General features: G+C 42.8%; 1 protein-coding gene across 4 annotated transcripts in view; it reads right to left on the bottom strand.

The window, feature by feature from the left end:
* Positions 1–1,109: 1,109 nt before the first annotated feature.
* Positions 1,110–12,345, bottom strand: part of LOC139927816 (A-kinase anchor protein 13-like) — a 56,917-nt gene continuing 45,681 nt past the window's right edge. For 2 of the 4 annotated variants that reach the window (XM_071920102.2, XM_071920103.2), the window contains exons 22-38: positions 10,538–10,655; positions 10,283–10,403; positions 9,026–9,156; positions 8,174–8,250; positions 7,828–7,894; positions 7,615–7,729; positions 7,294–7,376; positions 6,675–6,866; positions 6,391–6,546; positions 5,934–6,004; positions 5,237–5,281; positions 4,382–4,432; positions 4,074–4,268; positions 3,615–3,896; positions 3,341–3,460; positions 2,852–3,089; positions 1,110–2,209 (exon numbers count right to left, since the gene is read on the bottom strand). In XM_071920102.2, coding sequence (XP_071776203.2) covers positions 2,157–2,209; positions 2,852–3,089; positions 3,341–3,460; positions 3,615–3,896; positions 4,074–4,268; positions 4,382–4,432; positions 5,237–5,281; positions 5,934–6,004; positions 6,391–6,546; positions 6,675–6,866; positions 7,294–7,376; positions 7,615–7,729; positions 7,828–7,894; positions 8,174–8,250; positions 9,026–9,156; positions 10,283–10,403; positions 10,538–10,655 — 2,115 coding nt within the window. In that variant the 3' untranslated portion in view covers positions 1,110–2,156. The remainder of the gene's footprint in view (positions 2,210–2,851; positions 3,090–3,340; positions 3,461–3,614; positions 3,897–4,073; positions 4,269–4,381; positions 4,433–5,236; positions 5,282–5,933; positions 6,005–6,390; positions 6,547–6,674; positions 6,867–7,293; positions 7,377–7,614; positions 7,730–7,827; positions 7,895–8,173; positions 8,251–9,025; positions 9,157–10,282; positions 10,404–10,537; positions 10,656–12,345) is intronic. The other 2 variants (XM_071920104.2, XM_078282982.1) reach the window with 2 other exon arrangements.

Raw genomic sequence — 12,345 nt, 5'->3', positions numbered from 1 at the left:
TTGAATGATACAGAGTACCACTCCTATCCAGTACTCATACTGGACATTGTTGACATACTGTAGGCCAGACACAGGGATAATTATATAGTAATAACCCATTTTTCTATATAATGGGGATCTAACATCCATCTATGTGTAACAAAGAAAACCAAGTCCGGTTGCTATGATTTCTGGCATGTTACATGTGGCTTTCAGTATTGGTTTATATTCTAAAATACTGACGCCCTCTTTGAACCTGGTATAAGCCTGGCATCCCATACCAGAATCAGTTTCATTTCATCCCTCATAGTGATTGTCACACAGGGGGGTGTACATTAATGTACTCTTGTTAGACTGGATTGTCAATACACTGAATATTTCACATTATTTTCTGTGATTGAAAGGTTATTCGAACTATGCTCATCCAATAAAGACCAATAATTATGTAACATTTCCTGTGAACAAACTGTATCTATGCACTGATGTTCAATTTTGATGTTTTTCTATTTATCTGAATTGATAGTTCGCATGGTCCTTCATGTACTGAGTACGTTTCATGACTGAAGGACATGGCTATCTATAATTCAGGCTGTTTTGCAGAATTCCTGAGAAGCTGGCTTTTTGGAGATAGGAGGTTATTATCTGACAACAGTACTATGGAAATTTGCTTTAAGTATGTATTTCATTCCACTGTCAAGCCATATGTCATTACATTCAACAGGAAAGTGGCCATCGGATACTTAAGGCACCAATACCACTGACTCTTTGGCTATCATTCCCACTCTCACACTGAAAACAGCTTTCTTTCACCAACTCTCTCCCTTTCTCTTCCCTTACCACTCGTCCATAGACAACGAGACAAACTCGTCTCTAGACTCAGCCATCTCTCCGGTGACTGACTTGTCATTGATTAGTCATGTCTGTGTGTCCATGGTTCATATCCTTTCATATCTGTCTTGCTGTGTACGCTGACGCTGCAGGTAAGGGGTTACGAACCGTTACAAACACCATGCCAAACAGCATTTGCTGCGCCCCCCATCCCCACAGTAAACCATCATGTCTTCTTTGTCAACTTGACAGGTAAAACAAGAGTTAAAACAAATGTAGGAAACAAAACATTGATGTCCAACTGAAAGAAAAATGTTATTTTTATGCAATTTCGCACAAAAATCACACTTCTGGCCAAGGGTTCCTCGACTTTTTCAGCCTGGCACCCAAACTGAGTAAATGTAGTCTTTCATCCTGGGACTCAGGGTCATTAAAATGTAATAGCCACTCATCATGGTGAGGTGGGGACCCCCCAGCACCATGAGCATTTAAAGTTAGCATCAGCAATATGACAAAGAAATAGCCCACTAGGTTATTATTGCTTCATTTTAAAGCTAAGGTTTGCTACAGTTCAAAAAGTCTAGAGGAGATTTGACTCAAAGCACCATAGTCTTCACACCAGAAGGACAAGTTTTAACGCATGTCCAAAGGTCTCTTATCTCTTCACGATAGCTGGAAGAAATCCAAAATCTCAAAATTTAAAAAATCCAAAATTTCCTATTGTATTCCACGCGTTGCCTTTGTTTGATCCGTCCCTCCTAGGCTTTCTCTTCGTATCTCTAACCCATAGTAGGTTATTCGATCCCTCAGTCACACAGCAAGGGATATTATTGGCACATTAGTTGATCAAAATCCTGACTGAACCGACGCCTCAAACTTAGTTCCGAGAGGGATCCGGCATCTAGTTGAGGAGATCATCATCATCATTGTCTGGGACTCATACAGGTAATTCAGTCTCTCGTCCTGGGAGCAAGGCTTATTAAAACATATCACTGCTCTTGCCATGTGGGAACCCAGCAGAAGTAGGCTTACCATCCATTACGGGTCCCAGCCATAGTTTGAGACCGGCTGTCTGACAGGAAGGCTTGGAGATTGTCCAGAGACAGGAAGGCTTGGAGATTGTCCAGAGACAGGAAGACTTGGAGATTGTCCAGAGTCCAGATTGTCAGTAAAGGGAGATGTGGCCATTTTGCATCCTTCTTGAAAGCGTGCAGTTTAATCCGACTGGAAATTCAAAATGGTGCCAGTGAAAGGATTAACTTGCTGCACTAGGTGGTTGCCTGGTTCCTTAGGAAGGTTTGAAGTTCAGACAGAAGATCAGCAGAAGATATTCCCACTGTCCCAAGTCCTCAGCAAAAGAAGATGTCTCCATCGTTCTGAGGATCTGACATCACTGTGCCTTCTAGAGAGACAGAGACAGATGGGCACAACATCAGCCTGCGTTCCACTACTGGGCTAAAAAGGGCTCGCTTGGGCCTTGACATTAACCTGGCTTTCACTACAGGTCCAGACAGGGAAAGCCAGGTCTTTCTCATTAAAAGAGTAACTAAAACCCAAACCCAAATTTGTGGTGAAGGCACAAAGATCAGCCAATAGCAGATGGCCAGTGCAGTACCCTACTTTTCACCACAGATGTCAGGGTTCACCACAGATTCGGGTTTGGGGTTTAGCTAGCAAAGGCCTTGCATCCTGATTGGGAACCGGAAGTAGGCGTGTCTAATCAGAAGTGGGCTTGGTCTTAAATGGTTTACTATTGCCAGGCACATTTTTGATTCATTTAAATATGTATTATATTAAATTGAATTTAATATGTTCTGATTTATCATCAGTTCACAAAATATCACAATTAGATGATCTATGAAAAACCCAACCATCACCACCACCCCAACAGCAGGACACTGAACACTGACTTATTAAGAACCTAGAAAAATACAAACAAAAAATCTCATGTTTTTTTAAAGTCATATTTCATATTATTATATATTAATAAATCCTTTATATTTTGTCTGAATATAATTTGTTCATAAAATCTTGTGCATTGTACCTTTCTGTGTCTGCTCTCCACCTTTCCCCTTCTTCTTCTTCTTCTCTTTCTTCTCCTTGGGTTTGGCCAGCTGGAGGAGTCGGGTAGGGAGCTGGGACTCCTTCTCACCTCCCTGGGGCTTGGAGGAGGAGGAGGAGGAGGAGGAGGAGGAGGAGAAGGGGTTGAAGTTTTTGCCCATCCTCTTGGAACCGATGCGGAGGAAGGGTTCTTTGGTCGGGGCAGAAGACGAGAGCTCCACCTACAACACACCCAGAAAGAAGACGGTTCTTCGAGGGTTCTTTGGTTAGCTTGGTGGTTCTACATAGAACTGTGATGACTGAAACAACCCTTTGTTTTTTCTTACAAATGTCTTTTAATACTACTGATCGGGAACAGATGTGGAACTGATCTGGAAAGGGTTCTTTACAGAACCATAAAGGGTCTTTATTTACAGCCAAACTCATCCGTTGTCTCCCTTAGCTTTTCGAAAACAAATCAAAAGTTTTGTACCTCTTTCTGCTGTTCTGCTGCTTCTCTGGCATCGAGGTCCAGAGAGCCGGAGCTGTGGAACCTCAGAGAGTCTTCAGAGGTGGTGGAGGGGGTCCGCTTGTACCTCGGAAGCTGGCCCGACTGCAAACAATGGATAGAGAACAGACAAATATGAAGACATGGCATGACAGGATCTGTGATTGTTATAGTTATAGTTATCGTTCTAGATGTGAATGGGCTTTAAAACTCAAGCTGGTTCTCTTAAGGACAGCAAAACAAGTACACCAGTGCTCACCTCCTCTCTCCTCATGGCCTCCATTCTCTCTGTGTCTCTCCTCAGGGCCTCCTTGTCTCTCTCCAGCCTCCTCTGTGCCTCCCTCAGTCTCTCCAGGTCTCTCTGGTACTCCTCTTTCCTCCTATGGAGCTCCTCTCTCTCCTCCTCCAGCTCCTTGCGCCTCTTCCCGGCTTCCTCCTCCTCCTCCCGCAGCCTCTCCTCCCTCTCGGCCAGCCCTCTCTCCCTCAAGTCCCATTCCTTCTCTCGTCTCCTCTTTTCTTCTTGGTGCGCGGCCTGTTGTTTCTGAAACAAAAAAACAAAGTGTATAAACATTATGTCACTCAATTATTATATTACATTATTGCCACAGCCCTAAGTAGAGCATATAATGCACTATTTTATCAGTATACTGTACACCCATGATTCACGTGCTAAAAACAAGCCAGACTGAAGGTGAGACATGTTGAAGTGAAACCAAACCTGCAGGCTGGCCGCCTCCTGTCGCTGTCTCTCCAGACTCCTCTGTTTCTCCTGCTCAATGAGGGAGGAGGGGCGGGAGGAGGAGGAGGAGAGGGAGGAAGAAGAGGAGTGCCTTGACGAGGAGCTGGTGGCGGGCCGGTCGTTCAGGGCCTGGCGCTGGTCCTCGATGAACGAGTCCTGCTGGACCACCACAGCCTGGGCAGAGGGAGACGGAAACTGTTATCTGCATACTAAATTATAATAAGCAGGGATTCTGAACATGGCGTCTAAACTTGGCTGAAATAGGGCTGAAGGTGTGTTTCTGGTACCTGCAGTGAAGTGAGCAGGTCATGAAGACTTCTTACACTGTGCTGGACCTGCTGGATAAACACAGCATTATATCACATTACAGTTTCAGTGCTGAGGAAAAAAAGGGTAGATTTTCAAGTTTTTCAGGTAAACCTACCCAAACAAGCATTTGACTCTGAACGTACAAGAGGTGGCCAAGTTCAACGTCAATCCAAATGAGCTCAACATTTTCACACCGTGATATTATGGCACGGTCGAAAATTCAAATTAAACCTGCAATAAGCGATATCAGACCTTACAACTAGTCCTGAAACTAATGTGTGCTATGTGGAGATTTCATTGAGACATAATGATATAAACCAATATCCACACAGCAGCAGCTGTGTTGTTGTTTTCACCTCTTTTCTAAAGCTTGTTGTCAAATTCCGCTCCGGAATGAAGCTCCTCCCGGCCCATTCAGTAGCTTTTCTTTTTTTTAAAACTAGCTTGTCTCTTCCCTCGCTGTTTAAAAGCAGCGCTCACCCCGTCCCATTCCTGAAAAAGTAGCAGCTTTTTGCTGTGCTTTATTTACAAATGTGTTGCGGTTTCTGTCACCCTCTAGTGGTCGGAAAATCGCTTAGTGCAGCTTTAAAACAGCTTTGGAAACTGTTTTGAACTGATATCAAAAAACTTCTTAGTCTCTAATTTTACAAAGCGGTGCAGAGGTAGCAGCTAAGGACAATTTGGACGTCGTCTCAACTTTCATTTTGATGCTACATTTACAGGCCGTCATACTGTATAAACACCTATTCAGCGTCTAAATATTTGCTGGGTAATGCATCTTGCCAGAAACTGAAAAAGTGGCTATGATTTAAATGGGAAGCAACCACACTTACCTCATTGTTTCTCTTGAGCAACACCTGTAGGCTGGTCGTGGCTCCCTGAGGTAGAGACACACACTTCATGTTGCAATTTACAGCACATACATGATACATGATATAACAGTATGGTTATATGGATATATAACCATACTGTTATATCACGTAGGCAGAGATTACATATAGAGTGCGATTAGAATAGCTTTTTGTGTCATTGAGATATTAGCAAGACATGGGAAATTAGATTTGGGTCGGTTTTAATCTCCTTCACCACCGCACCATCTCTGACCATGGCATGCACATTTTAGACACATTTTACTCATATAGTAGAAATTAGAGTTGTATAGTATAAACTAGATATATGACACAGATATTATACTACAATATTTGCCAAAATGTTTGTGATTGAGTTTTTCCAGGTTTCAAGTATTTGACATGAAAAAAGGTGCTTGTTCATAGGTAAAAAAAAAATAAAATAAAAAAATCCTCTATTACAGCATCTTGTCATCACAAATTTTCTTTCAAACTGATTTATTATTAGTAATGATTCATTTTACCTATTTTATCACAAATGAAGTCTGTCGTAATAAATAATTTATCTAGATATCGCTCCAGATATCGATATTGTATTGAACAACAATGTAGTACTTTTATGAGTATTACTTAATTACTTAATATTAATACTAGTATAAAAACACAACACACACACATATACCTTCTTCAACACGCTGTCTGACTCGGTCCTGCGAAGGTCCAGTGATTCATCCCCTTCTTCTTTCTCTCCATCTGGGGAAAGAGAAGAAAAGAGTGAGGGAAAGATTGAGGGCATCAGGAAATTAGCATTTTTTTTTTTTTATTACAGAAGGCGATTATCAATGGACATGTAGGATAAACCTTATTATTCTTGTTATTATACTTGGTTTCAATGGCATTTTAGTGTCCCATGATGGTCCAAATTGCTGTTTCAGAGGTTTTTTTCACCATGACAAAAAAAAAAAACATTTCTGAATTCATTAAATTTTTTGCAAAACTTGTGCCTTGAAAATTTTCAAATTAAAAGGTAAAGGGGGGTTAAGTGTACAAGTGTTGACGTATAGGTCCAGTATGTGTGCACCAACCTGCATGCGAGTATAATGCATCAGTGTGTGTGTGTGAATGTGTGTGTGTCTTACTCTTGCCGCTGTTCATCTGGTGACTGTCGAAGCCTCCGAAGGTCTCGGCTCTCCTGGGCAGACACACTGGTCCCACACCGCCCCCTGTTAGGCCGACTGGAGTACTGCACCCTGCTCCACATGGGCCACTGTTTACTAAGGTATGCAGTGTCTCAACTAGAGAAAGAGAGACGGAATGATACAAAATGAACTCTCTTTCTCGCTCTTTCACACACAACTCTCTCCGAACGTCTCAACTCTGAGGCTGAGCGGAAACCTCGTCTGATTGGGCCGTCTCCACTCACCTTCCCTCAGGGCGTCCTTCATGATTGGCTCTCCCTTCGTGACGCTGTCAGGCATGGCCCTGAACAGCATGCGCTCTCGGATCGGTGGGCTGGTATCGTCGGGGGCGGGGTTACAGTCGCAGAGGTCTCTGAAGATGTGGACCTTCTCCACCAATAGGGAGATGATCTGCTCGTCTTTCCTTCGTAGCACTTCTGGAATAATAGGCACACACAAATAAACTCATGAAGTCAAGAACAATAGAATAGAAATGGATTATACAACAGTAGACCTGAAAAAGAACAAAATGCAGTGGAGCACAATAGAGCAGCAAAGAACCAAATGGAATATAACACAACAGAATAGAATCAAATAGAACAGAACAGAATAGCAGAGTAGAATAGAACAGAACAGGGAGGAACTGAATTGAATACAGTAGAATAGAATAGAATAGAACCAACTATAGCAAAATAGAATAGAACCAAGTATAATAGAATAGAGCAGAACAGAATAGAAAAGAAAAAAAGAATTCAAAAAAAGAATATAAGAATATAGTACAGTAGAATCGAACATAACATAACATAACATAGCAGAATAGAGTAGAGTAGAATAGAATAGAATAGAATAGAGGTGGGTAGTCACCTCTGATCTCCTTGGCTCTGTTCTCCTGTTGCCTCCTGTCCTCCTCTGTCTCACTGGGAACTCCCTCATCCTCATCTTTCTCCCTGTCAAACACGCACACACACACACACACACACACACCAAAGTCAAATACACTCCCAGTCTCAAATGTTCATGTATTTATTAAGAATGTTCCGATAAAGTGTAGCTCAGTTCAGCTACAAGTATTGACCATCTGAAAGCTGAGTGAACAGTATTTTCTGTAGTATTTAACAGACATGGAGTCAGTAGTGGCTGTTTCAGTGTGTGTGTGTGTGTGTGTGTGTGTGTGTGTGTCTTTACATGCAGTGCATGGCCTCCTGTATAATGGCCATCCAAGTGTTGCGTTCATCCTTGCTGCTAGCCAACACCTCCACCATTTCCGGTTTCTCTGTGCCAGCTGTGATCAGAAACAGACCTGGAAGGGAGAAATCAGACGATGGGTTAGAGGAACATTCATCACATCACAGGCTCAGTTCGCTTTCATTTCACTCAACTCAAAGAAAAGAAACAGACCTCGTTCCTCGTTCGCCACCTCCCTGACGATCAGCTTCTGTAAGGAGATAACTGTAGAGCGCTGATCCTGAGGACAGAGACAGAGTTCATTCAATTCCCAACACAGTCGCATCTTTAAGAAACAATGATTAGCTTAAAATACCTAGTAGGATAACAGAGGATCACATTGATAAGAGGTGAAACGGTCATTAGTAAAACAGCCTTGCACTATACAGTATGTTGACTGTATCGACTGTGCTTTGATTTCCCTTTGTTTTAATCTAGTGTTTTAAATAGATGCAGGGGAAATTCCTGCACAAAAAGGACAATAAATCATAAATTCTCAGTCTTTCCGATCACAACTTACCAAAGAGGCAAAGATGTATTTCTGGTCTTTTTCCTGAAGAAATACCAACACATCTGACAGAAGCATGGCGTGGACATCTGGACAGAGGGCAGAGAAACACGGGACAAGGAAGTCAGAGGACAGCAGCACTCTGGATCAAATTCTGCTTAAAATCCTTTTTTGAGCAGTATGTAACTCATAAACGGAAAGAACTTCGATCCCATCTCCCTTTTCTCACGTGCAAATTAATTTAGATGATGTTACACAATGGGAGAATGTACTTCTGGATTCTTCATGTATTAGTCTGCATGGACTGCTTCCATACAGTACACATATTATGCATTTTACAATAAATCAAGCTGTTGTACCTGCTTATTTATGTAATATGTTGTGTTTGCTACTGTGTTCACCATAGTGGGGATGAAGGCAGCTGATCAACTAGGCAGCCAGAGAGCTGAGATCACATTCAACTCCACTGGTCATTAATGAATAAACTGATCATTACAGTGTAACTAAACCCAAAACCCAAATTTGTGGTGAAGCCTGACATCACCACCTGTTGTACTCTATGGAAGGTGACATCACCTGGCACCAATGACCAGCCAATAGCAGATGGCCAGTTCAGTACCCTACTTTTCACCGTTAGATGTCAGGCTTCACCACAGATTTGGGTTTGGGGTTTAGTTACTCTTTAATGAGGTAATGTTCACTAATTAGGTCTATAGAGCATCGTGGGACTGGATATAGCCTGGACAAAAGATATTTTGGTGAACTGACGCATGGAAAAGCAAATAAATGAACAGACAAGACAAACGCAAGACAAATGAAGAGCATGAACAAGAAAAAGGAATGGGGCAAAATAAATGAGGGAACCTTTGAGGCGTCCGGCGGAGTTTTTCAGCTGCAGCGCTCCGTCGTGAAGCAGCCTCCTCCCTCTGATCAGGTCCTCTTTGGCAAACATCTGACCGCTCTTCATCCTCATGATGGACTTGCTGTCGGTGCGACTAGGAGATAAGGGAAAAATTTCCATTTTAGTCGTTTCGCCGGTTCTCTTTACCATAAGTGCATCAGTAGAATAAGCTTCAGTGGAGGTCAAAGGTCAGGGCCTTAAAGGGTTCATGTTTGTGAACAGATTCAACAACAGATCCCACTTTTAAGACAATTAAGCACTCTTGGGTCCGTCGTCATTCATTCCTATTGTTGCTTTACACTAAAATTAGTATTTACGAATGAAAGTAGATCCGGTCTCCCGAACATAAACTATCTCTCCTAAATGGTATCCCTCCGCTATGTTCTCTTCTATCAATAAAAATGCTATTTGGAGAAATTATGTTATAAAACGTTGGACCCACAATTGAAAATCAGTAGCAGGATCTGTTGTTGAATCTGTTCACAAACGTGTTAAAGGTCCCATATTCTACACTTTCCAGTGTGTTATTTTATGTCTTGAGGTCCATTCAAAGCTGTGTGTGTGATGTCATGTACCAAAAACACTCTCAATCCATTTTTACACGTTCATTTTCCAGCATCTCTGAGCCTTACCAAGAACAGGCTGTTTATGTCGCTGTGTCTTTAAGGCTCATTAATATTAACGACCCCTCTGTTCTGATTGGCTAATCGTTTCAAGAGTGAAACTTGAGACACCGCAGCCAGGCTGCTACAGGTAGGGAAAACTCTCCGGTAATAAACAATGACAACCGCTCGACTGCTTTGAAAAAAACACTTTGTTAGTCTATTATTTCTTACAAAAATGATAACGAGCGAACCTTTGTGACGCCACAAAGTTACGGAAGTCCAAACGGCTCGTTTAGAGGCTCGCTTTTCTAATATGGATTGTGTGGATTTAGTTGGCGACCGTGCGTTTTGATACTTTCACCATGTTTAGATAGACCATCCAACTCCTTTATAATCAAACAGGCAAGGGAAATCCTGTTTTACACGATATGGGACCTTTAAACTGAACTGTCCCGATGAGGCAAATCCCACCCCTTTGGTACGAAGCGAGCTATTACTCTACACTACAAATGTTTGTGGTTCAGTCTGGTTATGGCAGGGTCAGAAACTGTCAGAAATCCACCATTTAGAAGACAGTACATCCAGTAAATCTGGCCTGTAGTAAGACTGGTATACCTGTAGACATCCTTCAGCCGCCGCTTCTTCTCCTGCTCGTTGACTTTGCTGTCCACCGCGGTGATCAGCTCCTTAACACAGCGCAAGGCATCGGAAACACAGCCGTGGTCTTCATCTGTGTCTGTAAGAGCAGAGAAACAGGAGCGATGAGGTCAGTTCATCTAGTCTTCTACTCATCGACTCTTCTACTTCAAAATGTCTAAAGAAATTAGGCCTTGTGCATTTCAATTCACTCTGTTTTTGTATCATCCTTACCTTTCGTGTGCTGGAGTATCCTCTGGAGTAGAACTGGATATTTGGTGATCCTCTGGGTGACCAATAGAACACACTCTGGAATACTGAGCCTCCGCACAATACTGCTGCTCATCATCCTCTGCGAAAACACAAAGGTACAAACAAACACACACTTAAGCGGAAAGGCCGAAACAAGAACTCACAAAATCTGCTTTCCATGAACGAATACTTGGACGTTTTTGCGACAATCGACAATCACAAAACATCTATCGGGAGATTCTTCGTTTCCTTAAAGTATATTTAATATATACTAAACAAAAATATAAATGCAACACTTTTGTTTTTGCTCCCATTTTTCATGAGTTGAAATAAAAGATCTAAGACTTTTTCTATGCACACAAAAGACTTATTTCTCTCAAATTTTGTTCACAAATTTGTTTAAATCCGTGTTAGTGAGCACTTCTCCTTTGCCAAGATAATCCATCCACCTGACAGGTGTGGCATATCAAGATGCTGATTAAACAGCATGATTATTGCACAGGTGTGCCTTGGGCTGGTCACAATAAAAGGCCACTCTAAAATGTGCAGTTTTATCACATAACACAATGCCACAGATGTCGCAAGTTTTGAGGGAGCGTGCAATTGGCATGCTGACTGCAGGAATGTCCACCAGAGCTGTTGCCCGTGAATTGAATGTTCATTTCACTACCATAAGCCGTCTCCAATGTTGTTTCCAAGAATTTGGCAGTACATCCAACCGGCTTCACAACCGCAGACCACGTGTAACCACGCCAGCCCAGGACCTCCACATCCGGCTTCTTCACCTGCGAGATCGTCTGAGACCAGCCACCCGGACAGGTGATGCAACAGTTGGTTTGCAAAACCAAAGAATTTCTGCACAAACTGTCAGAAACCGTCTCAGGGAAGCTCATCTGCGTGCTCGTCGTCCTCACCAGGGTCTTGACCTGACTGCAGTCCGTCGTCGTAACCGACTTGAGTGGGCAAATGCTCACCTTCGATGGCGTCTGGCACTTTGGAGAAGTGTTCTCTTCACAGATGAATCCCGGTTTTCACTGTACCGGGCAGATGGCAGACAGCGTGTATGGCGTCGTGTGGGCGAGCAGTTTGCTGATGTCAACGTTGTGAACAGAGTGCCCCATGGTGGCGGTGGGGTTATGGTATGGGCAGGCATAAGCTACAGACAACAAACACAGGTGCTTTTTATTGATGGCAATTTGTATGCACAGAGATACCGTGACGAGATCCTGAGGCCCATTGTCGTTCCATTCATCCACCGCCATCACCTCATGTTGCAGCATGATAATGCACGGCCCCATGTTGCAAGGATCTGTACACAATTCCTGGAAGCTGAAAACATCCCAGTTCTTGCACGGCCTGCATACTCACCAGACATGTCACCCACTGAGCATGTTTGGGATGCTCTGGATCAGCGTGTACGACAGCGTGTTGGAGTGGACCAACATTCCACAGGCCACAATCAACAACCTGATCAACTCTATGTGAAGGAGATGTGTCGCACTGCATGAGGCAAATGGTGGTCACACCAGATACTGACTGGTTTTCAAAAAATGCATATCTGTAGCCCTAGTCATGTGAGATCCATAGTTCAGTGCCTAATAAATGTCTTTTTTCAAGATAAAACTGCACATTTTAGAGTGGCCTTTTATTGTGACCAGCCCAAGGCACACCTGTGCAATAATCATGCTGTTTAATCAGCATCTTGATATGCCACACCTGTCAGGTGGATGGATTATCTTGGCAAAGGAGAAGTGCTCACTAACACGGATTTAAACAAATTTGTGAACAAA

This window comes from Centroberyx gerrardi, chromosome 4 (genome assembly GCF_048128805.1).
Source record: "Centroberyx gerrardi isolate f3 chromosome 4, fCenGer3.hap1.cur.20231027, whole genome shotgun sequence".
NCBI classification, from domain to species: Eukaryota; Metazoa; Chordata; class Actinopteri; order Beryciformes; family Berycidae; genus Centroberyx; species Centroberyx gerrardi.
Note: the sequence above shows the minus strand (reverse complement) of the source record. Positions and strands in the feature narration are given on the sequence as shown.